This window comes from Balaenoptera acutorostrata, chromosome 20 (assembly GCF_949987535.1).
Source record: "Balaenoptera acutorostrata chromosome 20, mBalAcu1.1, whole genome shotgun sequence".
Lineage (NCBI taxonomy): Eukaryota > Metazoa > Chordata > Mammalia > Artiodactyla > Balaenopteridae > Balaenoptera > Balaenoptera acutorostrata.
Genome location: NC_080083.1, coordinates 53,032,159 through 53,059,425, shown reverse-complemented (window position 1 = coordinate 53,059,425; position 27,267 = coordinate 53,032,159). Strand labels below are relative to the sequence as shown.

The 27,267-nt window shown below is 50.0% G+C and overlaps 1 protein-coding gene across 10 annotated transcripts in view; it reads left to right on the top strand.

The window, feature by feature from the left end:
* Nucleotides 1–27,267, top strand: part of RNF213 (ring finger protein 213) — a 115,771-nt gene that overhangs the window by 5,646 nt on the left and 82,858 nt on the right. For 9 of the 10 annotated variants that reach the window (XM_057536349.1, XM_057536353.1, XM_057536357.1 and 6 more), the window contains 7 exons: nucleotides 7,367–7,527; nucleotides 12,219–12,368; nucleotides 21,783–22,298; nucleotides 22,578–22,700; nucleotides 23,286–23,434; nucleotides 24,019–24,177; nucleotides 24,512–24,714. In XM_057536349.1, the coding sequence (XP_057392332.1) occupies nucleotides 7,367–7,527; nucleotides 12,219–12,368; nucleotides 21,783–22,298; nucleotides 22,578–22,700; nucleotides 23,286–23,434; nucleotides 24,019–24,177; nucleotides 24,512–24,714 (1,461 nt within the window). The remainder of the gene's footprint in view (nucleotides 1–7,366; nucleotides 7,528–12,218; nucleotides 12,369–21,782; nucleotides 22,299–22,577; nucleotides 22,701–23,285; nucleotides 23,435–24,018; nucleotides 24,178–24,511; nucleotides 24,715–27,267) is intronic. The other variant, XM_057536355.1, reaches the window with a different exon arrangement.

Here is a 27,267-nt window from a genome sequence, read left to right as displayed (position 1 = left end):
GTACTCAATAAGTAATTGCTGAATGAACCAAAGAAGGTGCACTTTGAGGCAGGGATGAGATGGACACCCCCAGTTCTTTGATTGATCCTGTTTCTGCTGTATTTGTACAAAGTGCTCATGTTACAGATGCTTTCTTTGGACTGTAAGAGGTATGGAGAGGTGGCCACTTTTTGTTGTCAGTTTTTTATTGATTTTCTTTTGCCTCTAACCCTTCGGGAGGAGCTTGGTGGGCAGCTGAGTGTCCACTCTTATCATTGATTCCTGGTCCAGATAGTGAATCATAGCATGGCTGAGCTATTGGTGTCCAGGCAGAATTTCCCACCTGCCAGGGCTCCCCACCCTGGTCACTAGAACATCTGCCTGACTAGGTGGCCTTGGGAGGAGGGGTCTTTGGGACCTCAGAGACTAAAAACACAAATAAAACCAATCAGCTAACCTGTGATTTGCCTGATCCTGTGCTAAATATTGAGGGAGGAGCTATCATCAATCCCCATTTTAGAGATGTCAAGACTGAAGCACAGAGAGGTTAAGTAACTTGCCCAGAGTCACACAGCTAGCAACTGGCAGAGAAGGGATTTTTGAACTCAGGAGCCAGAACCAGTACCCTGGAAGGAAGCTGTGGTTGAGGTCTTACTGGCCTAGCATGGTCGGGGAGGAAGTTTTCCTCTACCCTTCTAGGTCCTTCTGGTTTGTCTAAAAATTAAATTGACAGACAGATTAACGGGAGAAAATCAGAACTTCATTTGAGTCTCATGTCCTGTGCCTGGCACCTGCTGAGACTGACCCTTTTGGGAGGGCCTCCAGGAAAGCTTGCTCTCCCCTGCCACCCTTTAATTTTGTGTGAGGGGCTTTCCCAGGGCTGCTGAGAGCAACTGATGTGTTTTCCAACAGAACAGGGAAAAAAGCCTTGTCTGAGAACCCTGGTCACCTTCTAGTGTCCTGCCTGTCCAGGCAGGTAGGGAGAGCAGGCAAGGCAGCTGTCCACCTCGGCCTGGTCAGAGGTCACTCCAGGGCCCCCAACCGTTAGTAGGGCAAGGTGACTACCAAGATGGACAGCCCACGCCTCTGAGATGCTTGGTGTCTCTGCCAGCTCCAGGGGCAAAGGCTTTGAGAGCTGTTGGGGGTTTGCTGGCTTCTGGGCTGCCTGCTTATCCTCTGTGAGCACAATGAGTGCTGGACAGGGCCATTGTCCTTAGGGCTGGCTTGCTGGGGGCGGTCCCTTACCCGTCACTGGGGGTCGGGTGTAGGGACCAGGCCCTGGTCACTCAGTGTGGGTCACACAATAGGGCTGAGGACCCAGGTGTTGAATGGTGAGTCCTGCCTCTGACCCACACCCACTTCCTGCCTACCGATTTCTCTGCTTACTCACATGCCAGCCAAGCCTCTATTTTTACAGGAATGGAAACTGAAACCAAAATGTTGGGAGGCTTGGGTGAGCTGCAGAAGGAGTTATCTCCACCTTTCAGCCACTTGTAGGTCTGCCAGGCCGCCCGGCCTCTGAGCCCTGGGCATCCTGGATGCTGGGCTCCCTCTGGTGCTGCAGGTGGGGCCCGTTCCTCTGGAACTTGAGCAAGGTTGGGATCCATGGAGCCCGGAGAGGCTGCAGTGCAGGTGCCAGAGGTGCCAGGACACTTGGGTCTGGGCGGTGGGGGGAGTGGGAGGCCACGCAGATAAAGGCATGAAAGGGGAGTGTGTGGAGAGTTCCAGGCCACCCTGGGCATAGGTGGAGGGCGACCGGCTTTGCCAGGGGTGATGTTGGTGCAGTCTGATGGTAGAGCTGGGGTGATGTTCATCTGGTCCGATGGTGGAGGGTTTCCAATGCCAGTAGGTTCAGCGGGGCAGGGGGTAGGGGGTGGTCAGGAGCCCCTCCCCCACCCCAAGTCACCCCTGTTCTGGTAGGTGCCCCAGGGAATCCAGGTGGGACTTCCTCCTTGATTGCTAGAACGTTATTTTGGTGGGGGGGAGTTCTGGGAAATGCATTTTTTCTTTTGTTTTCTGCATTTCCAAGTTTTTCTTGTCGATGGTTTTTTTTTTTTTTTCATTTTTAAATTTTATTTATTTAGTTTTGGCTGTGTTGGGTCTTCATTGCTGCACACTGACTTTCTCTAGTTGCGGCCAGTGGGGGCTACTCTTTGTTACGGTGCGCGGGCCTCTCATTGCAGTGGCTTCTCTTGTTGCAGAGCATGGGCTCTAGGCACACACGGGCTTCAGTAGCTGTGGCACGTGTGCTCAGTAGTTGTGGCTCGCGGGCTGTAGAGCACAGGCTCAGTAGTTGTGGCGCACGGGCTTAGTTGATCTGTGGCATGTGGGATCTTCCTGGACCAGGGCTTGAACGCGTGTCCCCTGCATTGGCAGGTGGATTCTTAACCACTGCGCCACCAGGGAAGCCCCGTCGCTGTTTTTATAATGGAAAAAAGTAAGATAAGCAGGCTGAGACCCCTTAGGAGTCCAGGAGGGGCTGGGGGCTGCTGGGGGAGCTCTGGAGGCAGCTGCGGTGGGCGAGGGGTGGCCCCAGGGTTTGAATGTAGCTGTGGAGGCCTCACTGGTCAGGGAAAGAGCCGCCCACCTGCCAGCACTTGTGGGTCCACTGATGCGGCCACTTGGTTTCTGTGGCTGCCTGCACTGGCCTTCGAGTTTGTGCTGCAGGGAAGGATAACATTTCCCTCCTCCCTCCTAAATTCTTTAGCTGGTCTAACAATTAAATTGATAAGAGACAGATTAACATTTCATGTGTACGGGAGCCCCATAAAAATAGGAGACCCAAAAGGCAGCCAGGTAATTGAAGCTTCTGTAACACCCTTACTTAAGGAGAGGGGTAGGATCTGGGGCTGCAAAGAGGAGGGCTTTTCACAGGAAGGCAGAGGAGAAGTTTGGAAAATAGAGGTTGCTCTATTATGCAGATAAGTTTTTTGGTAAAATGGTAACTATAGTAATGGCTCTCTTCCTGGTATAGACCAGGGTATAGACCTAATTTAGGTATAGACCTAAATTTTCTGTTGTAAATTTAGGCCGTTGAGGCGGAGGCCAAGAGCTTTTCTTGAATCTGCTTAGTTTTTTTTTTTTTTTTTTTTTTAATTTTAATTTTGTCCTTTAAGTGACTATTTTCTTTTTATTTATTTATTTATTTATGGCTGTGTTGGGTCTTCGTTTCTGTGCGAGGGCTTTCTCTAGTTGCGGCAAGCGGGGGTCACTCTTCATCGCGGTGCGCGGGCCTCTCACTATCGCGGCCTCTCTTGTTGTGGAGCACAGGCTCCAGACGCGCAGGCTCAGTAATTGTGGCTCACGGGCTCAGTTGCTCCGCGGCATGTGGGATCTTCCCAGACCAGGGCTCGAACCCGTGTCCCCTGCATTGGCAGGCAGATTCTCAACCACTGCACCACCAGGGAAGCCCGAATCTGCTTAGTTTTAATTGTCTTTAGCACAAAATAATCCTCGTGCCAAAGTGACATATTTGGGGAGGGAAATTCTGCTCCCCTTCAATGCCCACCGCACCTGACCCAGGGACTGCCTGGTGGTGGGAGGAGTGCGTGGGCTGAGAGAGTTGCGTTGTTCTATGTGGTGGTTTTAATTTTTTTAAATTGTGATAAAATATTTAAAACAAATGATGGAAGAGATTTTCACAAACTGAAGTATGGGGAAGTCGTTTGGGCTTATACATGATTCAGCCTGAACTTTGTGTGAACTGGAACAGCCTGACTCATGGCCTGTCAAACATACCTCACATATGTGCTTTAACCATTAGCGACTCCACTTTGAAGATAAGGATAAATGCCTCCCTTGCTGTGGCGCCCATATCAGCACGCCCCCAAATTTAAGGTTCACTTCCCAGACACCGGGGTCATACTGACTTGCAGTGTACGTGCTAATCTACTTCATCTGAAACTTTGAAAGGATGTACCCCTGTCATGTTTGGTGTGTGTTCTTTGTTCTGACAAGATATAAAACTGCTGGGGGCTTCCCTGGTGGTGCAGTGGCTGAGAGTCTGCCTGCCGGTGCAGGGGACACGGGTTCGAGCCCTGGTCTGGGAGGATCCCACATGCCGCGGAGCAACTGGGCCCGTGAGCCACAACTGCTGAGCCTGCGCGTCTGGAGCCTGTGCTCCGCAACGGGAGAGGCCGCGATAGTGAGAGGCCCGCGCACTGCGGTGAAGAGTGGCCCCCGCTCGCCGCAACTGGAGAAGGCCCTCGCACAGAAACGAAGACCCAACACAGCCAAAAATAAATAAATAAATTAATAAATTAAAAAAAAAAAAAAAGATATAAAACTGCTGAAAACCATGCTTCAATGGAGCAGTTCCTCAGAACTACTGAGAGGCTGCCTCCTGGGCTATAGTCCTCAGTTTTGGTCAGATAAAACTCTCTTCTGTTCCATATTATAGATTGATTATTAATTATTTGCATTGACACACAAAATTTACCATTTTAACCACGTTTACGTGGACAGTTCAGTGGCATTAGGCACATTCACAATGTTGTAAAACCATCACCACCATCCATCTCCAGAACTTCTTCCTCTTTTCAAACTGAAACTGTCCCTATTAGACACTAACTGTCCCTCCCCCTCCCCCAACCCCTGGCATCTGCCATCCTACTTTCTGTCTCTATGACTTCTACTGCTCTAGGGACCTCATATAAAAGCTTGAGGCATGCAGTACTTTCTTTAGCCTTCAGGACAAGGCAGCTGCAGCCCCTGTTTTCCAGCTGAGGGAGGGGTGGGGATTGCTGTGGGTGGCAGACCCAGAGCTGCTGTCAGGGCTCATTTGGGAGCCTAGGCATGGAGTCTGTGCAGCTGACTGATTCAGGTTGAACTAATTTTGTAGCAGTGATTTGGGGTTGCCTGTGAGATCCCTGCGCTTCTCCCCTATTCATGTGCTAATCAGCCATTGACTGGATTTGGGGATCTGTCTGAAGGGGAGCTCAGACCCTCTTAGCCCTCTCTGGATACCTGTGTGTCTGTTACCTGCAGGCACACCTGTCTCCAGGGCGCTGCAATGGGAGGTCATGCTGCCCAGCGTGCGTGTACCTAGTGAGCCCATGCTTCATGGGGCAGGGACAGGAATTTGCTCTGATTCAGCCACAGTCCTGGGGGAAGGATCATGGCCCTAGCGCTGTCCCTGGGGCCTATCCTGGCCTCTGAGCCTGGGTTCAAACCCTGCTCGCCCCCTTGCCAGCTGGGGGCCTGAGCAAGTCACAGCGTGGCTGTGAGTACTTGATGGGTTAGCATGCAGAGTATCCAGTAGGTGCTAGTTAAGTTTTGCTCCTACTGAGCCCTGCTAGTTTCTTGTTTATTTTGATAATTGTAGACGAAGTACATGCTGGTGCGAATGACCTGCATGTTACAGTAGGATATAAAAAATGGTAAAGCCCCCTCAGCTTACCCCCAGCCCAGACCCTTCACACCCCCCATCAACACAACACCATTAACTGTTTGGTGTATCGCCTTCCAGATGTTTCCTCCGCGTGGAAACATGCACACACGCACATGGGTTTCTATAAGCTGGTGCACTCTGCTTCCCTCATGTGGCAGTGCTCCGTGGCCTCTAGTTGAGACCGGTCTCAGCTCTGCCACGCAGCAGCCAGCCCCGTCCTGGACTCCTGTTCTTTTGCCACAGATGCACAGGGCTGGGCTGGATCCTTGCACGGGATCTGCCCCAAGGCCAGTCTGGAGGACAAGCTCCAAGGAGCGGCCTGCTGGCCCCAAGGGCCAGTGCATTTACAATGGAAACCTTCAAAACCCCCCCACACAAGGCTTCTTCCGGCCCCTCTTGTCTGCAGGGTCTTCAAGGTTTCATTTCCAACCATACCCTATCTAGGTTTGGGCCAGTCAGATGGGTAGAAACGGGTACCTCTTGGGTTCCACTGTCACTTCCTTCATTGGTAGGGAAACTAAGTGTCTTTTCAAGGGTTAAGAGCTCACTTATAATTCTTTTTCTTTGAACTGCCTCTTTTCTTTTGGGAAGATCCTTTTCTTCCTTTTTTAGTTTATTCTTATTGATTTTCACAGTCACTGGGGCTGTTTATATTGGAGGCAACTAGAAACCCAGCTCCCTGCTTCCTCGGCAGGAGGAGTACACTGGGCCGCACACGCTCGTGTCCAGACCGAGGGGGTCAGATCTACACAGAGCTCTGCATCTTTCTCAGGTCCCGACAGCCCCGCTTTGTCCTTATGCTGCTGCCCTCATGGAGGCAGACTGGTCGTTTCCAAGCATAGGGTCTGTTTGTCTGACTGGGAAGAAGGAGTTGATGAGTTCGAAACCCCAGTAACCAGCCCTGGACCCCTGCTATACTTCTGCCAATCACTGGGGCCACGGAAATGCCAGGTTCTGATTGGATCAGGCTAATGGGGGGCCACTCCCCGCAGTGGAGGCTGGGGGAAGAGAGAGGAGGTCAGGACGCCCACAGTTTATCATCAAAGGACAGTGGCCCCAGGCTGTTGTGTGTTACAAATACTCTCCCAGCTTTATTTAGTTCTTTGGCCGTAAGGTTCAGAGTGTGTTTGTAGATGTTTAATGTATTTGTTAGAAATTCTGATTCCCGTTAATTGAAATCATCCAGCGAAGGCTCCTGAGGGGCTTTTGTTCCGGGCGCTGGGGACTCCAAGAACAAGGCCACTGGTCCCTGCCTTCCAGAACTTACAGAGGAGGAGGGCGGTGATACGACTGGGCACCGGGAGAGGGGAGTGGAAGGCGCTTTTGGAAGGTTCACCCCCGCTCCCCGCATGGGCCTGGGGCCTTGGGGATCAGTCTAAGGGAGGCTTCCTGGCAGAAAACCATCTGGAGTGTGTGTGTCTCGGCGGGTGGTGGGGGGCATCGAGACCCAGGTTTGAAAATAGGATCCCTGAAGGATTCAGTGTGTGGGTCACTGTATCAGGCTCTTGGTGCTGTGGGTGACAGCTCTAAACGGGTGTGATTTTGGAGGCAGACCAACCCCCAGGACACACGGATGGATGAGTGCAGGGAGGTGTTGGGAGACCCCTGGGCCCTGCTGGGAGAGGGGCTGGGAAGGGGGAGCCCGCCCCTGGGGAGAGAGGGGGGCTGCTTTTGGGAGGGAGGGCCGGGCGGCAGTCCCGGTTTGGAGCTCTGTAGAGTTTGAGGTGTCGCTGAGACATCAGGGTCTGGGGCTGTACTGATGCAGACACCAGGAGGAGCTGGACTGTGGTCTCTTGCTCGGCTGGGGCCGGGCTCCCGGGTCCCTTTCGCCCACCAGACAGCAGAAATTGTACCAGGCTTGCCTCACCACACGCAGGGCAGGACTTCGAGTGGGGAGAGGGCTAATCTTGGACAACGCTCGCGGGAGGAGTCCAAGTTTTCCTTCGTGACGTTCACTTGTTTTTCCGAGATGTGACCCATGTGCATCTGCCTTTGTAGATTCTGAGAACAACCTCGAGGCGACATCGGCCCCAGAGGGAGAAATGGAGTGTGGACAAGAGCTGAGGGAGGACAGCAGCCCTATCTTGTCCCTGGGCCCAGGTGATTGGCAAGAAAACCCAGATGAGCCCTGTTCGGACGTCTCCTGGCAAATCCAGAGGGTGAGTGCCTGGCCCCTGAGGAAGTGGGTCTGGGAGGAGTGGTTCTGCCCATCCACCTGCTCTGCAAGGACGCTGCTTCCTGTTGTGGTTTCATCAGTGGCTGAACAAGGTCCCACGTGTCCCCACAGCATCCTCTCCAGTACAACCTTATTACTCTGATGCCCAGCCCGTTGGCCCCTGCATGCTGGGCTGTGCCAGAGCCGCCCCTTCTGTGCCTGATTCATCGCAGGGTCTCTGGTTTCCCATCTCCCTTCCTTTTCCTCCCACCATACCCAGCACGTCGTGTCTCCCAGACGCTGTGCTTGGGCTGGGTCTGGGTGCCTGAGCTTCTGCCACGTGGGTATCTGGCTCTTCTCTGGGCGTTTTGCATGGACCAGGCAGTCCCTAAGGTGCCTCCAGGCTCTGAGGCAAGGGGGGTGCTCGGGAAATGCCACCATTTACCCAGACGTTCTTCCTCGAAGGGGAAGCCAAGCCATCTGGTCTCCCTGTAAGTGTCAGACCCCGAGAGAGCGTCTCCTGAGTAAGTGACCAGGCTGGAGCCCAGGCGAGGCTTGCAGAGAGTTACCTGGACAGATTCAGGGAGAATGATGGGGGAGAGCTCCCCACGCTGAAGTCTAGCCTGTCCAGACCCAGACAGCCGGGTCTGTTCCCAGGTTTCTTACAGGACTGAGAGGGACATTGTCTCTCTGCCTGGTAGGGGCTGGTTTCTTGTCTGGTCCTCAGTTGTTCTTTGTGGTCAGACAGTGTGGGAGGTGCTGCAGCTGGCAATGTTGCAGCCCTTTGTGAGTGTGTGTGTGCATGCATGTGTGAGCAAATGTGTGTACATAGTGTATGTGTGTGCACTCGTATGAGAATGTGTGTGTGGTATATGCGTGTGTGTGTGAGTGTGTGTGGTAGTTGTGATGTGTATATGTGAGTGTATTCTTCCCCTTGGACAGTAATCCTGTCCAAAGCAGGATGGCCAGCTCCCATCCTGGGCCACGTGGGACACTGAAATTTGGGGTAAACTCTTTTTTTTTAAAATAAATTTATTTATTTATTTATTTATTTTTGGCTGTGTTGGGTCTTCGTTGCTGCGTGCAGACGTTCTCTAGTTGCAGTGAGCGGGGGTTACTCTTTGTTGCGGTGTGTGGGCTTCTCATTACAGTGGTTTCTCTTGTGGAGCATGGGCTCTAGGCATGGGAACTTCAGTAGTTGTGGCACGCAGGCTCAGTAGTTGTGGCATGCGGGCTCTAGAGTGCAGGCTCAGCAGTTGTGGCACACGGGCTTAGTTGCTCCATGGCATGTGGGATCTTCCCAGACCAGGGTTCGAACCTGTGTCCCCTGCATTGGCAGGTGTATTCTTAACCACTGTGCCACCAGGGATGTCCCTTGGGTACACTCTTAAAGTGAGTATCAAGGAACACACACCATTAGGAAGTAAGTGTATGACACTGTGATTGAAAATGGTATTGAGCCCAGCAGGATTAGGGCTTTTTTTTTTAACCTTGACTGAGTAAGTTTAAGCTTCTCTTGGAAGAAAAAATGAGCAAGAATAACCAAGAAAATTTTTAAAAAGAAAAGCCTTGAGTGGGACTTGGTGTATTAGATGAACAAAAATATGTTTCAAAGCCAGTCATTAAAACAGTGAATCTTGGGAGGAGTCAATGTATCAGAATAGTTAACCCAGAAACAGACCCTAATGTGTATAAAAACAGTTGGAGAAAATATACATAAATATTTATCTGACCCATGGATGGGGAAAGATTTTCTAGTAATTAAAGCAAAGGTGAAAAATACAAATAAAAGATTGGTATATGTGACTCCAGAAAAAGTCTTAAAAGAATTAAAAATCTCATATCATGAGTACAAATGAAGGGCAAACAGTTTAGGAAAAATATGTATTTACGTATTTGTGTGTACATAAAAAGATTTGTATTTACATAACATTTTTTTTAGCAAAGAGTGAGTTGCCTCAATATGTCAGAAGCTCTTAGAAATCAAGTAGGAAACAGTAACCAACCCAATAGAAAGATGGGCCAACAATAGACATAGTCCACAATAGAGAAGATAGAAATGACCATTAAACGTATAACTGTCCCACCTCTGAATCAAACACTCAAAAGAGCTGCAGGGTTTTATATTAAACCTATCAAACTAACAAACTGACTAAAAGTCAGCATTTGCAGTGATGGGGCAGTTTTCTCCCTGTAGGTGAGAGTAATGTGGTGGGACCCCCTGTGAGGCAGGTGCCCTTTGACCTGCTCTTCTGCTTCTCTACTGTTATTGTCAGAAAATAACCTCAGGCATGTGAGAGTTCATTTGAGGATTTTATCACAGCCTTAGTGTTTTATGGCCAAATGTTGGAGTCCACCTGAATATTCCACCCTGGGGAGTGTCACTTGTATCATCCTTACGGCAGAAAGTACTGTGGCTTCCAACTGTTATTTCTGTCAAAGATTAAAGATATGAGGGAATTCTTGTAATCAAATCCGATAGATAAATAAAAAGATAAAGAACAACGTATAGTAGAGTGATATCAGCAAAAATGGCAGAGAAGGGAACTCCGAGGGCCTGTCCCCTCAGAGAAACACCCCAATAAGTGAGAACTGTAAGAATAAATTTTACTGGAACTCTGGAAAATAGTCTGAGGTTTGCAGTAACCAAGTGAGTGCAGAATCAAGAAAAAGGGGCTTAACCTGGTAAGAGAGCTTTGTGGTGCCGTAGCTCAACCTTAACTCAGCTGTGCCCTCCTCTCCCACGTGCTGGTGATCTGAGGATGACAGCCTCGTTCTGATGTTTTGCTGTGGGCTCCCCGTTCCGGAGGGGGCCGAGCAGACCTGTCCCCAAGGAAGTATGTTGTGACCTGTCTGGGAGTTCCCAGAAGGAATAACACAGGGCACTTGCCTTTTTTACACCTTACTTGGAACTAACTCTCTAAGGGTGGAAAAGCAGCTGTGCAGAGGGTGTTCCTCAAAAGCACTGAAGGCAGATGGAAAGGTGCTACCTGCGCTCCCCCAACCCCGGGTGGAAGGTTCCAGCTGGGGTCACCAGCAGATGTGCCGGAAGCCTGGGGTGAAAAGCCTGAGAAGGTTCCTCTGGGGAATAAGATTTTGAAACAGCTACCAGGATTGGTGAGGAATCTGGAAAAAGCCACGCAAGTGCCCGGAGCTCCCCCAGGGGCTGGGTACGGGGTTCCTCCTGGTAGGACGAGAATGATTGAGTTACATGGAAGCGATGGTCATACTGTACTAAATGCCACTGAGTTGTGCACTTTAAAGTGGTTAACTTTAGGTTATGTTATGATCTTCACCTCAATATAAGAAAACTGTGTAATATTGTCATAGAAGGGGATTTAAAAACAAAAGCCTGGATGCACACTTACCCATACAGGAGAGGAAGCCAGATGCGGTGAACACGGGAATGCTGGGGGGTGGTCTGGTGATTAGCTCCTGAGGGCTTCTGTGACTGTTGCCAGTCCCTGCAGTGACCTTACATAATCCTAGTAGACAGTGGTGTGTGCGTGGTCGGAAGGGCCTGCAGGCGAGGCCGTGATGTTCTAACAGTGGTGGGATGACATGCAGGGGCCCAAGGGAAATGGCCAGAACCAGGACCCGGACCACTTGGCCTCATCCCCAGCCGCTGAGTGAGTGGGCCCTTCACCCGGCTGTCGTGCGGTGGGTGCAGGGGTGTTGGGGTTACGGGCCGTGGGGAGCTCCTGTCCCTACCTGCCCTTCCTGTGGTGGCCCTTTGGTGCTGACTGACTGGGCGGCTTTGCTGGTTCTTGCTTCCAAATGGATTCGTTCTCCCCCTGGGACAGCTTCCCCTGCCCTGTGAGGAAGAGGGGCACCGGATGGAGCCCGGAGAGTTGGGTTGAAGGTGCCTCCTGACCCTGTGGTTGCTTCCAGTGTCGCCTCGGTCCTGTCGTCGGCTTCCTTCTGGGAGGGGATGGAGCCAGCCTGGGTACCTGGCGCTGACTGGGGTGGGCTGTGCGCCTGGGCCACCCACGTGCTCTGACCCGTCTCACCCACTGGACCTTTCCAAGTGCCCCTCGGAGAACTCCCCTTCCCTTTCCACGCTGGCTGCCTGCCCTCCCCAACACTCAGTCAGAGGCTCGTGGTCTTTCCCCTTGTCCGTCCCTGAGGGCAGTGCCAGCCATGAGGCCCCCATGTGGGAGGCCCAGGTACCCTCCCCTGACCTGCACCCAAGGGGGATGGCACAGGGCTGGCTCTGTGCTGCCTGGGGTGTGCCATCCAGAGGGGTTGGGCACTGCCCTGCGTGCCCCCCGTCCCCGAGAGCCCCCTCGAGGCCTGGCCTCAGGTGCTGGGCTGCCTGCTCCTCCAGGAGTGTCCCCGCAGCTGCATCTGTGTGGAAGCACCGGCCTAGGCATTGTGATGGAGCTTAGGGAACCAGGGCCTGGGCCTGCTTGCATGGGAGGTCCAGTGTGCCAAGGCTTGCAGGCACCAGCTCTAGCATGGGGCAGCTCGCCTGCATGGATTTGCTCTGCCTGCCACCTGCAGGACCCTTTCTTGGGTTCCCTACACCCGGGACCCTGTGCCTGCTGAGCCTGGACACCCCGGGGGCTGGGGGGCTGGCTCAGTCCTCACTCGAGAGCATCTCTCTGCCCGGGCCTGAGTTAGGGGTCCCTTAGGTCCTGATGGAGCGGTGCCTGTGGTCACCCTGTCCTGTCTGAAGGGGTCATGTTTCAACAGGGAGTTGCGTCAGAGGGTTTTGTAGATGCGGCAGACGGCGCATCCACATCCGATGAGCTGGAGGCTGCTAGTTACCCTGCCTGCAAAAGAAGAAAAGAGGATGCAACCCCGTTTGAAGTCCCTGATGCGTGCTCTCCAGACTCTGAGCAGGTAGTTTGCATAAATAGTGGCACACGATGCCTCCCGCCAAGGCTTGCATGAAACTGAGCCCCACACCTTCTCTGATGCTGAGGATAGCTGGTGGGGAGGCGCTTTTCACTCCTACCTGGGCTGGTCTAGGAAGGAGCCATGCCTTTAGGTGTCAGCTCTTGTGACTCTGAGGATGTTCTGCTAACACTGAATTTCAGCTTTATTGTATGTGGCCCCCTACCCCGCTTTTCCATCCATCTTTTAATTTCTTGTGCAGCTATCTTCTTTGGTTCATGGGAAAACTTACCCCGAAAGCTCCACAGGCCATACAGAGTCTCTTCATGGAAAAGAGCAGGGGGGGCTGGGTTTTCCGTGGGAGCTGGGACCAGGCTGGTGGGGGTCAAAGGCCGAGCCTCTGCTGGGGCTTAGAGAAAACCCCCAGTCCCTGCAGCTGCCAGCGCCTGAGGTTATGGGCTCATGTTCTGAACCCCAGTTGTGCAGAGGAAGCCTGCTAAATTTAGTCTCTGGTTTCTGGAAGTTCAAATCCTGACTTCTTTCATTTTCTATAGCATCTGTGAGTCTTGTGGATTTCACTAATAATATCAAAAGTGAAACTAGCTAATATATGTAACGGAAGTATTTTTGCTTATGAGGAAAAGCAGTGAGGCTTCAGACATTGAAGAGTGATGTTTGTGGTGTTTAACTATCAGTCTTTTACAGAGTGGTGACTTTTTTCCTGAGTAAGATGGCCATTGATTCATTTAACAAAGATTTATTTGAGCAGCTGCTGCGTGTGGGGCACTGGGTGCTCGGTGTGAGGGGGAAGCCTGTAAGCCAGGTGTGGTCTTGCCTCTGGGCTTGGGTCTGTTGGTTAGTTAAGAACGGAAGCACCTTGGGAATTCCCTGGAGATCTAGTGGTTAGGACTTGGTGCTTTCACCTCCTGGGGCCGGACTTCAATCCCTGGTTGGGGAACTGAGACCCCACAAGCCATGTGGCACAGCCAAAAACAAAAACAAAAAAAGCAAAAGCACCTTGTAAATACAGCGGACATCAGGGTGCGAGCACTAACAGAAAATGGGGGTGGGGGTGGGTGGAGAACCCCTTCATGATCTACACAAACAGGAAAACCAAACTGCAAATAGATTTTCCCAGAAGGAAGGTTTAATATCGTAAAGATGTCAGTTCTCTCCTCAGATGTATACATCCAATTAGCCAGTTAATGTGTAAAAGTAGTATTGTTCCCAGTGGGTTTGTTTTTGTTTTTGTTTTTGTTTTGAAATAGATAAAAGACTCTAAATTCCATCTAGAGTATAAATTGGCAAGAGTTCCTATAAAGAATGTAGAAAAGTAGAACAATAAATGGGAGATTTGACATCAAAATGTATCATAAGCTATAAACATAGCAATATAACATCCTAATGGAGTAACAGAGACCCATCAGGGAGGGTTGACATAGAACATCCAGATGCAGATGTGAGCATTTATGGCAGTTGAGCACGTGCTAAAGGTGGCATCATGTATCACAGAGTGAAGTTGTGTTAAGTAAGGGGTGCTTGAACCGTGGCTAACCATTTGGAAAAAACGGTTCTTTACTCATACTAAACACTAAAATATATACCAGCTTGGTTGACCATTTTAAAGTAAAATACACCCTAAAAGTTCTTGTAAATATAGGTGACTATTTATAAAATTATATAGATATTCCTAAGGCTCACCAAAACAACCCCTTAAATGCTGATAGGGGCACAAAAATATTCCAGATTCTGAGTTAGAGGGGACCATTCAGCAATAACGTGGAAAAGCAGATGGCTAGAAAACATTTACAACATATGACAAAGGGTTCACAACTGGAATACCTACCTAATCAATTCTCTCAAAGAAATAAGACATCCAGGCACTAACAGGACAGTGGGTGAAGGACATAAAAGGCAGTTCCCAGGAGAAAGAGATAAGTGGGCAGCAAATGTGGGGGAGTTCTCCTGGAGGGGTGATCAGGGGGGAGCACATGCCCACCGCCCGGAGGCTGCCCTGTTGCCTCTCAGATGGGTGGGGTTTGGTTTTATTTATTTACATATTTTATTATTATTTTTCAAATTGAAGTATAGTTGATTTGCAGTATTTCAGGTGTAGAGCAAAGTGATTCAGTTATGTGTATATTACATATATATATTCTTTTTAAGAATCTTTTCCATTATAGGTTATTACAAGGTATTGACTATAGTTCCCTGTGCTGTACAGTTGGTCCTTGTTGTTTATCTATTTTATATATAGTAGTGTGTATCTGTTAATCCCAAATTCCTAATTTATCCCTCCCCCACATTTCCCCTTTGATAACCGTATTTGTTTTTATGTCCGTGAGTCTATTTCTGTTTTGTAAATAAGTTCATTGGTATCATGTTTTTAGATTCCAGGGTTTTGGTTATATTAAAAAGAGGGTTTGGGCTGGTGGCTGCTGCCACAGGTGTGGTGACATCCACCAGTCTGCTCTTGGGGGCTGGGGTGTGGTCTGGGGTCCGCGTAATGGGCTGTTATCATCGTGTCACCCTTTCTCCCAATGGTTGTCTTCCAGGAACTGGGTGACGCCCCTCCAGGGGTCCGTCTTGCATTTACTGCCATCTTTACACAGCCGTACCTCCCAGGCCCTCCTGGTTCTGCGGGGTCGCCTACCTCACTGTGGTGTGTGCTTCCTTGTTCTTTCCCTGCTGACAGCGCCCTTCCTTCTAGAAGGCAGACCTGATCCGTGTTCCCTGGGGAGGGCGGCTGGCACCTGTTCATGAGGTCAGAAACCTCCTACCACCTTCTGTGATGACCAGAAGGCATCTGGTCACACACTTGTCGCAGAGGGGTCCTCCTGTACCGTGCCATGAATGATACAGGAGCCCTGAGGATGCTGTGGCCCAGGTATATCTACCAGAGCCTGACATCTTATGCACCAAAGCTGTTAGAACATTGATTACCTTGACTTATTTGGGGCTTCTGTAAAAACGAAACAACCTACTTGGAAGTTTGAGTATTTTAACCATTAGAAATCTTTTGGTTGCAAATAATTGAAACCCAGCTCTGGTAAATTAATACAATAAAGGGAATTTGTCACTCACGTAACTGAGAAATCCTCGGGTAGACCTAGCTGCATGCGAGGTTTAATCTGGGCACCTAGATGATATTCCCAAAGTCCGGGTATGTCTCTGTGTCTTTGCACTGCCTTCTTCATGTCAGTTAGCTCCTTGGCCCCTCAGTAGCGGTCTCCACCACTGTGGACCCTTCCACAGTTATCCACTTCCCACTGCATCATTCAGGGGACGAGAGAATGCCTCCTTCGGGGGCTTCCAGAGAAGAAAGAGGAAGCGTCTCCTTCCCAGGGGAAGCTGTCCTCAAATCTCAGTGGCTGTGATTGGAATACATACCCATCCCTAAACCAATCACTGTGGCCAGGGTGGTATGCTGACCCTGCAGCTGGAGTAGAGTTAATCCTGCTTGAACCACTTGGCTGAGAACGGGAGGTTCAGGGGACCATTTCCTGGAGTGGGGGAGTGGGAGCAGGGCGCCAGGCAGCTGGTGGGGCAGGGATGGTCCGAGCACCTCTCCAAGGCTCCAGAACTGGTCTAGTCAGGCTTCCTCAGCAAATCCAGGAATCGTGTGGTTCCCTTAGTAGAGATTCTTGTTGGACTTTTTCCTGATGGCCCCTCACTTCCTCCTCGGCATTCCCTACTATAGAGTCTTGGTTCCCTTTTGCAGTTGGCTAGCGTCTAATTGAGAGGCCGGCCCTGGTCCTAATGATACCACTTGTTGGGACAGGTGAGGCTGGGGGTCACCCTCATCTTCCTAGTTCTCATCCCAGTTTCTTTCCTCTTGCTGCTTCTGCAATGCCCACCTTATGTTTGTAGACAGACCCCCCACCCCGCTCCCCCTACCAAAGCACTGCCCACGTGTGTCATCCCAGTTTTACAAAAGTGGAAACTGAAGCTGAGAAAGGTTACTTGGGTCTGGAGACGGCGGAAAGGAAGGCTGCAGAGAGGGAGCTTGGGCAGTGCCTGTTTACTAGAAGGAAGTGCTTGATCAGATGCCAGGTGGAAAGGTGACACTCTCCTCAGCCCTGCCGTCCTCCCTGAATTGGCAAAGCACTTCCTATTGAAACCGCACTCCTTCTCGGATTGGACTTGAACCCAGCTGCACCTCTGATTGGGCCTTGAACCCACGATCCCTGACTTAGGAGGGGACTCGAACCCACTGTCTTTTAACTGAAACTGCTCACCTGGTCTCAGGACTTAATGAAACTCAGGTCCTTTTGTCTCATCACAGAGATAATTCAGCATGAGGCAAAGCAATAGACAAAGAGTGAGTTTGTTAGCATAGGACACTTGTGACAGATACAAGTGGGCAGGCAAGGGAGCGCAGCCCCAAGAACAAAGAGGGCTACATTTTTATAATCAAAGAAAAAGTGGGGAGAGGAGAAGACCACCTTCTTCCTCATTTTTAGGTAGACATCAAGGCTTACATCATTAGTTCCTCCTTTGACCCTATATATGGTCTAACGGGGACAATCATGGCACTATTTAAATCATATATGTGTTAGCAAAAGGATGGTAACATACACTAAAATATTGTAATTCATCTGAGGTTTCAGTATAGTGTCCTCTTTCACCTAGTTTCTTCCCCCCCTCACCTATGCTCCTGTCTTGACTACATGCAGAAATGCTACTCTTCGGGGACCATTAACTCCCTGACTTCAAGTAACAAGATTCAGACCCCATATCTATTGCCTTGTGTTTTAACTATCAGGACTTGTGGCTTGAGTGTGCCTGGTGCTTGGATGCACCTGGTTTTCCTTCAGCGTAGCGCAGATTATCGCTAGGTTACTGGATTCTTTTCTTGAGTGGTCATTGGCCTGCAACAGTTTCCTAAGCTCCCTTAAAATTCCTTTTCTGTCTTTAATCCCCTAGTGGGATTTCTAAACTAACTATTTAATTATTCTACTCTCTCCCTGTCACTATCAGTGCAGACGAAGGCAGAGGACCCCTGGGAAGTGGGGCAGAGCTAGTGGGCCCACTTAGCCTCCAACATGTCAGCTTTTGTCAAGCAGCTTCACTGACTTTCTGTCCAACGAGTCAGTGTTCCCACCTGTCACCCCCGCATCCTGCCATAGGTACCTTTTCAGGGTCTGCAGCACCACCCTCATGTGTGCTCCTGACCCAGCACTCAGGTGAGTGAAAGAGGCTGGCCTCCCTTCCCCCAGACTGAGGTCTCCTCTCTGCTCTCCCTGTGTGGGAGGCCTTTGTTCTTTTGATGGAGAAACAAAGTGATGCTCATTATAAAATCAGAGGTGTATTCTGACCAAACCCCCACCCCCCCCAAGAAGTAGCAAACTGTTGTTTTTTCTAATTAATTCTCTTTGGGCAGGAATAGGAATAGCCTTTATGTATGCATATAGAGCTGGTGCAGTGTAGCTTTTTTTTTTTTTTTTATAATGTACATTCTTTTTTTATAAATTTATTTATTTATTTATTTTTGGCTGCATTGTTGCTGCGCGCAGGCTTTCTCTAGTTGTGGCAAGCAGGGGCTACTCTTCATTGTGGTGCACGGGCTTCTCATTGTGGTGCTTCTCTTGTTGTGGAGCACGGTCTCTAGGCACGCAGGCTTCAGTAGTTGTGGCACGTGAGCTCAGTAGTTGTGGCCCGTGGGCTCTAGAGCACAGGCTCAGTAGTTGTGGCACACGGGCTTAGTTGCTCCGCGGCATGTGGGATCTTCCCGGACCAGGGCTCGAACCCATGTCCCCTGCACTGGCAGGCAGATTCTTAACCACTGCATCACCAGGGAAGCTCCCACAGCGTAGCTTTTGAATTGAGGTATAATTGGTATTGAGTGAAATGCACAGGTCTTCAGGGCAGAGCCCCCTAGATGTTCTGCTGTGTGTACAGCCTCGTCACCCCCACCAGATCCAGAGACAGGACATTGCAGTCCCCAGAAAGCTCGGTAGCATCCCTTCCAAGTCAATAAACTCTTCATTTAAAAAATGTTTTAATTAAATATTATGCCCACCATAAAGGGTATGTATAACATAAATGCAGGATTAACTAAGTGAATACTCATCCCCTACCATCCATTGTAAACATGGACAACTATTGGGGTCTCCTCCCAACCGCCCCCATCCGCTGCCCACACCCAGAGGTCGTGACCCACGTCCGTGCATGCATTCCCAATCATCAGTGTTTAGTTTTAGCGTGCATATTCCTGACTAATGCGGTCAAAATGACAGACCACAATAATTAGGAGTACGTAAATATGTAACAACTATAATACATATAAACTTGATTTTTGTCAAGGAAAATTTTAGACTTTAGCCTCGAGCCTTGCTATATGGCAGGCGTGCCAGCAGCCTGAGATCTGCCAACATCCCAGTCCTGTCTGTAGACCCGAGAGGGGGCTGGGCACTCACGTGCCCCCGTAGACGTGTGTTGAGAGAACTCTAAGTCACCTGTGCAAAATCTAAATCTTATTCTAAGGGTTTTTTTTTTCTTTTTTTAAGAAATTATTTATTTATTTATTTACTTATGGCTGTGTTGGGTCTTCGTTTCTATGCGAGGGCTTTCTCCAGTTGCAGCGAGCGGGGGCCACTCTTCATCGCGGTGCGCGGGCCTCTCACTGTCGCGGCCTCTCTTGTTGCGGAGCACAGGCTCCAGAAGCGCAGGCTCAGTAGTTGTGGCTCACGGGCCTAGCTGCTCTGCGGCACGTGGGATCCTCCCAGACCAGGGCTCGAACCCGTGTCCCCTGCATTGGCAGGCAGACTCTCAATCACTGCGCCACCAGGGAAGCCCTATTCTAAGGGTTTTGAAGCAGCTTATAAAAAGAACAGTTAAATAGGGATAAGAAAAGGAGAAAGCAAGGTAAAGGGGAGAAAGGCAAATTGGAAATCAGAAGTCAAAACCTTTTGTTCTTGGATCTGATCACAGAGCCGACTGAGGGGTGTGGGGTCCCAGGGGGAGAGGAAATGTGCTGGTGCTGCAGGGAAACACGGGACTTTCCAAGGAATTTATTTAATGAGACAGAAGTGGTTAGGCACCTATAGGGGGTCAAGGGTTGTTCTAGACACTGTGAATGCAGCAGTGAAGAAAACAAGGACTTCCTTCCTGGAGGGGAAAGAAAATAAAGACATATTTAGTTGACAGTGGCTAAGGAGGGAAATAAAGCAGATGCGGGGCTGTGAAGGTTTGCTTTCCTACTGAGGGTGTCTGGGTGGTCTGCTGAGGGGTGTGGGGCAGAGGACTAAGTGAAGGAGGTGTCTGGGGAAAGACGGAACCTGAGGCAGGAGGCGCGCTGCTCGTATAACTGGTGATGACACGAGAGGTCAGTGGTACTTACGGATTCCAAGAGGGGGGCCACGTCCACAGGGCCCCATGGGAGGGAGAAGGAGCAAGGGGAGAACGTGGCCCAGAGCCTGCCTTGTGGGGAAAGGCAGGCAGGTTTGAGCAGGTTTAGGTTTGGCTGGTTTGAATACTCTTTGTGGGCTCTGGGCTATAGGGTTGTCTAGCTGTCCCGTACTTGGCCCTGCGGTGATTTAGTGCAGGGAATGTTGGCTTGGAGGGAGAGTTTGATAAAGGAGGTGGGGGGCAGGGTTCCGTGTTAGTTGGTTTGCAGATGAAAGATCTGCTTAGATCTTTCATCTGCTCAGAGAGATCCCTGTCTCTGGGAATTAGCTAGCCCCGGGAGGGGCAGTCTCTCCAGGATTAGCAAAGCCCCCCCAAATGCCAGAGCATCCTAAAATACAGAAAGTAAAAAACAGGATTAATACTGGAGACCAGGGGATGAGGTTAGCAGGCAGTGAGGACCAGTCATGCAGGGTCTTCCGGCCACACGTACACTTTGATTCTGGATGGGCAAGTCAGCATATGAGGCAGCCTGTGGCTTTGGCCACCTTCAGATGTGTAGGACCCGGGAATCTTTGCCGAATGGATGAAACTGCCTTCTTGGCCTTTGGTGGCTTTCAGACTCAACCTGCGCCTCTTCCCTGGGAAGCCTGCGAGTCCTTCCAACATGCTAAAACCATCTGTTTTTAGTCTTTCTCTCCTACTAAACCATCAGCTTCATGGGGGAGGAACATATCTTACTTTCTTGTTCCATGCGCTTAGGACAACGTTCCAGGTTCCTTGGTAAATCAGTATAGAACTAAGTGACTTGATTTAAGCCAGCCTCACGCTGAAAAAGGAGGAGATTCTGCAAAGGGCTTGGGGTTGTGGGGTCCGCACACAGCTTTCTGCTGGTCTGACCTTTGGTTCCCAGTGAGGTTTCATGTCAGGACCACCAGGAAAGCTAATGGAGATGCTGGTGCCCGTGCCCCCAGGCCAGTCGGATCAGAGTCAGGCGCCTGGGGTAGGGAGCTGCTTGGTCCTCGTGCTCACAGAGCAGGCCTGGTCTGGCAGCAGCACCATGGAAATGTAGAACCTTGGGTCCTCCAGACGTGCTGAGTCACCATCAGTATGTTGGCAAAATCTTTAGAGATCTGTACGCCCTGGAAGCTGGGGAAGTGACTGCATCGAATGACCTTTCTTAAGCCTCTTTCTACCGCAATGTTAGCGGGGGTCAATGTCAGGCTGGGAAATTGCCATCCGGGGTGGCCTGTGTGTCGTGTTGCCTGTTTTGAGCAGATGGGCAGGAAGTTTGGTCAGGATTCTTGGAGAAAATCTGGAAGCTGACCCAGAACAAGACTGCCCCACCCCACGTGCAGAGAAACCCCGAGGCCTTCCGTCTCTCTCTCCCGGGGACTCAGCCCAGGCATGGGGCGGGATGGCAAGGCCTGGGCCCACACCAGGCTTCAGGGGGGTCACGGGTCACTAGCACTTAATGAACCAATCAATACTTGCTCCAGAGCAGGATCCCCAAGCGTGCAGGGCATCCAGCCCCATGGGGTTCTCAAAGGGTCCTGCCACACCTGCTTCTCACAGGCTCCATCTCTGATTCTGAAGTTGAGGACTCTTGCCTTTGAGCAAGGATCTCAGGCAGAGGTGTAACATGCCAGTGTGGGTGCAGGAAGGAACTATTTAGACTTCTGTTCATTTTTCCGTCTCTATTTTGTACATAATACGTATATGGAGTAGAATGTGTGGGGGCCTGTACCTGCTTTCTAACATTTGAAAGCCATCCTTAAAGGATGTCCCATGGGAAGGAATTCCATGTGAGGGTCTCAGCTTGGATTGGACAGAACGAAGCATGTGACCATCACTGCTCCCCACTTGTCCCTCAACTCTGTTCACCACTCCCATTCACTTTGTGTCTCAGTTTCATTCTTTACAAGGTAAAGAAATGGCAGATTTAACAGATGTAAGGTGGTTTGGTCAAGCTACACTTGACGTACTTCAGAAATTGAAAGGAAATTGGAGGAAAACATTGGTGAGAGTATAGTAAACCTGAGAAATAACATGAGTGTCTCTTTTTCTGTTTAGAGGAAAAGGAGAAAAAGGAAGAAAAAGAATCAGAATGCTTCCACGTCTGCAGAGCTGGATTCCTTGTCCCCATCCCTCTTGGGCCCCTGTAGTCTGAGTTCGCTTGCAAACCCTGAGCTCCAGGACACAGCCCCACCCCAAAGCCCTGCTCAGCAGGGTGGTCCCACCCACCAGACAAGCCAGCCCCCAAGTGTGGGCAAGACGCCGCTGGAGGCTGTGGGCCGCCCTCTGCAGGGCCAGGTTGCGAGAGGAGCAGAGGCAGCTGCGGACGCCGAGTCTCTGAGCAGCCCGGTACCCCAGGACCAGCCTCTGGGAGGAGCCTTCCCGGAAGGGAAGGACCTCCACTCCCCGAACCCCTCCAAGGGCAAAGGCCTCCCCACTTCTGCCAGTGAAGGCCATCCTAGGGAGAAAGATGCTACTCAGGAGCTCCCACTGCCTGAGCCAAAGGGGGACCAGTCCAAGCCCGGGAAAGAGCCGCGGGCCACTGGGCAGCAGGCCAGGGCCCCTGCCTCTGGGGTGAGTTGTTAGGGGAGTGACGACCGGGGTTGGCCTGCCATGTCTCGACACCTTGCTGTGCAGTGCGGTTCTGACAATACTTCACTGTCTGGGAAGGGTGTCCACTGGGACTTGCTCCCTGGGAAGGGGGGCTGTGGAAGGGGCTGCCCTTCCACCCCGAGCTGCTGATCCCTGTCACTGGGCTGGTGGCAGATGCTTACCCTTATGCCATTGAATCAGAGTTTCCCTGTCCATTTTGTCCTCTTGGCCCTGATGTTTTGGGGTCTTTATTTCTTCCAGGCAAGTGTTGCTGCAGCTGAGCCAGCTGGTGCAGGGAAAAGAGTTGGGAAAGAAGTTAAAAATCAGACTGAGAAAACGAAACAGCCTCCCACAAGTGTCCCTGCTTCCCGAGACAACCACCGGGTAAAGCGTCTCGTTCCTACCTGGTCGGCTTTCCAGGAAGCCGTCCCCGTCCTTGCTGTCTGTCCCATGGGCTGCTCCTTTTGGCCCCGTTCCTTCCACAGCTCAGTTTAATCATTTGGTGAATATGTGTTAGGTACTGGGGGTGCAGCCTAGCATTTGAAATGAGACCAGCTCCTGCCTTTTGGAGCTCACATTCTAGTGGGGAGAAAGACAAAGCAAAGTCAGGCTGTGAGAAATGCCGTGGAGAGAAGTAGGGCGAGGGGCTGGGGTGTTGGAGGTGGGTGCCAGGCAAGGCCTTCCAAGGAGATCTGAAAGAGTGACAGGCGAGCCACGTGGCTGTCTGGGGACGTGCAAAGGCCCCCAGGTAGAGTGTGGTGGACCTGTTCAGGGAGCAGCAGGAAAGAGGGGCCATTGACAGTGGTGCGGAGAGGAGTCCTGGAAGGCTGTGGTAGGTAGACCAGAAGGCATTAGAAGGTTCTGAGCAGGGAAGGAATGTGGCCACTCTGGCGGCTATGAGAAGCATCCCCTGTTGGGGGCAAACGTGGAGGCTGGTCATCAAGGTTGGGGTTTGGGTGCTTGTTCCAGGAAGCTGCAACCAAGGACCAGATGGGTGTTTCTGGAGGAAAAGCAGGTGAAAATGAGAAGGCCAAGCCGAAGGACCCGAAGAAGCCAGAGGGGAATAACAGAAATAATGCAACCACTGTGAAAGAAGAGAGGGAGCAAAGGAACCAGAGGTAGAGCGCACACGGAGCTAAGGAGTGGTGGGTGTGACCCGGCTCGGGGCGGCACAGGCCTGGCCCCCACCCTGAGCGGGGGCTGGAAGGGGCCACGCCACCCCAGAGGAGATTCCCACGTTGCCCTCTTGTTGACTCTTGGGGGAAAGGGAAACACTCGGGAGGTAGGCAGTGGAGGGGCACCTGTCCCAATTCCTTGCTCAGTTGAAATGCTCCATAATATGGTTCCTGGGGTCCCGGAGGCAGCACTGGCCTTACAGAAGTCAGGAAAGAGGCTGTCATGTGCCAGAGTACTCAGCCACCCCCTCCTGCCACAGCCCGCAGCCCCTCGGAGCTGGGCAGAGATCGCCCCCCACCCCCCGCACCCACTGTCCTCCACTGTAGAGGGAGAGCCGAGGGCACCCACATGGCAGACAGCCTGTCTGAAGTGTGGACGCTCTTGCACTTCGTTGGGGTGTGTGTTAGTGCACAGCCAAGAAACAAGGATCCTGTGTGCACACACGTGTGTGTGTGTGTGTGTGCGCACGCAGAGAGGTAGACAGATCCGGATCTAATCGGTGTTTTCCTCCGTGGCTTTCCCCCAGCCCACTGAGCTCTTTGGAAGGAATCACGGTGTACTTCCATGCAATCATTTCAAAACATTTCCAGTTCAACCCCAGCCAACACAAAGTATTTGTCAGGGGCGGAGAAGAATTTGGGAAGCCCAGATGGAATCATGATGTTTGCGAGATGTACTACACCAAGTGAGTATATCCCAGTAGGCCCGTAAGGAAATGTACAGAACATCCAGTCTTTGAAATATATTGAAATCATAATTTTTATCAAGTTGATTAATCCTTAGACCTTTGGGAAGATGAATATTTCAAACAACTCTTCCCTATAATGCACTTCTTTGTCATACTTCACCTTGGCCCGTTCTCTGTCTCTGTGTGAAAACCGTGCCTTGTTCTGGAAGCATCCTCTCGGTCAGCATCGATTTATAGCTCTGGGCCTGCACTCCGTGCTGTGTTTGAGAAGAATGAAGATTTCTGGGAGAGGATTTTTTGAATAACAGGCTGGTGTCCTGTTTATTCACAGAGACCTACATGAGAATGGGTCCCTCATTGAAGGCAGCACCATCATTTCTAAGCAGCACCTGGATAAACCCATTCCATACAAGTACGTCCTCTGGCGAGGCAAGGGCCCTGTGGAGTATGAGATCATCTACAAATGTCAGCAGAAGGAAGGCGAGCACGTGAACCGCTGTCTCCATGTGAAATCTTCCCTTCTGGGCTCGGGAGGTAAGCCTCAGGCTGGGCTCCTGATCGGAGCTCAGAAGGCTGCACGTTCCTCCTTGGGGATCAAAGGCTTTCCTTGGCCCATGTGGGTCCTCTTTGCTTGGCATTGGCCCTGCCCTACCCCCCAGCTCTATGTTTCATAAACCTGAGCTTGGAAGCATGTTTCTGATCAGGTTAGCTTAACCACTCACAAGAGTAAACAAGTGAAAGGATTTTTACTAAGGGAAAGGAGAGAAGATAGAGCCGCTGGGAAGTAAGGGGACTGGGGCCTAGAGGGGCAGCAGTGAGCGGGGGCAAGGGCAAGGGAAACAGGGCTGCCAGGACCACAAGCCCTTCCCAGATTTCCAAATGGCGACTGTGAATAAGACATCCAGCAGAAGCCGTCAGGGGCTGGATCCACTGCCCCCTGCTGTCTGTCATAAGTGTCACTCTTCTATTTTCTTTTTTTCACTTTATTCTGTTTCTCTTTCTTTCTCTTATCTGTTATCTAATTCTTTTTTCTGTGCTCTGTTTTCTACTCACTGTATGCAGTGTGTGTGGTGTTTGTGTGTGTGTCAGGTGTGTGTGTTCGTGTGTGTGTCCAGTGTGCGTGTGTATTTGTGTGTGTACATGTGCATGTGTTCTGTATAGAGAGTCTATATGGGTTCTACTTTTAGGAATTTGCTTAGATCTTCTTTGTGGCTGACTTCTTGGTCTGTCATAAATATTCCACGTATGCTCAGAAAGAATGGATAATCAATTTTGTGGACTCAAAAGCTGTATGTATATCTATTAGCTGAAGCCTGTTTAATATTAAAGTCCTTGTTTAAAAAGATCGATCTGTCAGCTTTTGAGAGAGATGTTCCAGTCTGTCACCAAGACCAAGTGCTTTGTTTATTTATTTATTTATTTATTTATTTATACTCATGACTTGTGTAGGTTAGGAGTTTGGATGGAGCACAGCAGGGCTGGCTGGTTTCTGCTCTCTGATGTCTGGGGCCTCAGCTAGGAAAGCCTGAAAGCTGGGAGTGATTTGCTGGCTGGGCTTTGGAATCATCTGGAGGGGTCTTTGCAGTTGATGCTGCCTGTGACCAGGACCTCTGTTGGGCTGACAGCGATTGAGGTCGGTGGGGCAGGTGCTTGGTTATTTTGAACTGGCCCAAAGAGACAGAGAAGAAACTAGAGTCATGCTCTCTTCTTAAATGTGCCCAAGTGTTGACTCGATTGCCTCCAAAAGACTCTATTCTGTATGGGCTTACCAAAGAACGGAGCCCTGTGATACTTTCTGGTTTTGCCCTGTACTTGCTGGATGATCCAAACTGGCTGTTTCCATGCTTGAGGTGACCCCTCATCAGACAAGAGGTGATGCTGATCTAATCTTGCTGGAGGAGGTGGTAGTGATTTGGGATAGCAGGTCCCATTTGCTCTTATTTAAGAAGCACTGCCTTAGTCACTTCAGATTTTATCTGGCTGGGTCCTGGTACTTAAGCTGTCAAACCAGATAGAGATGCACTTTTTAACACAGAGACAATCATTTCAAAGTCCATTAAAAAGATTTTCTTTCCCTTTCTTCCTTTCTTCCTTCCTTCCTTTCTTCCTTCCTTCCTTTCTTTTTTTCTTTCTTTCCTTCCTTCCTTCCTTCCTTTCCTTCCTTTCCTCCCTTTCTCTTTCATTGAAGTATAGTTAGTTGTTGTGTTAGTTTCAGATGTACAGCAAAGTGATTCAGTTATATATATATATTTTTTCAGATTATTTTCCATTATAGCTTATTATAAGATAATGAATATAGCTTCCTGTGCTATACAGTAAATCCTTGTTGCTTATCTATTTTATATGCAGTAGTGTATATCTCTTAATCCTATACTCCTAACTTATCCTTTTCCCCCCTCACTTTCTCCTTTGGTAACCATGTTTGTTTACTATGTCTGTGAGTCTGTTGCTGTTTTGTAAATAAATTCATTTGTATTATCTTTTCGATTCCATATACAAGTGACATCATATAATATTCTTCTTTCTCTGTCTGACTTATTTCACTTAATATGATATTCTCTAGGTCCATCCACTTGCTGCACATGGCAATGTTTCGTTCTTTATTAATGGCTGAGTAATATTCCATCACATATATATATATATAGAGAGAGATATAGATATATATATATAGATAGATAATGTTTTCTTTATCCATTCATCTGTTGATGGACACTTAGGTTACTTTCATGTCTTGGCTATTGTAAATAATGCTGCAGTGAACATTGGGGTGCATGTATCTTTTCGAAATAGAGTTTTCATCTTTTCTGGATATGTGCCCAGGAGTGGGATTGCTGGATCATATGGTGGCTCTATTTTTAGTTTTTTAAGGATCCTCCATACTGTTTTCCATAGTGGCTGCACCAATTTACATTCCCATCAGCAGTGTAGGAGGGTTCCCTTTTCTCTACACCCTCTCCAGCATTTATTTGTAGACTTTTTGATGATGGCCATTCTGACCAGTGTGAGGTGATACCTTATTGTAATTTTGATTAGCATTTCTCTAATAATTAGTGATGTTGAACATCTTTTCATGTGCCTGTTGGCCAT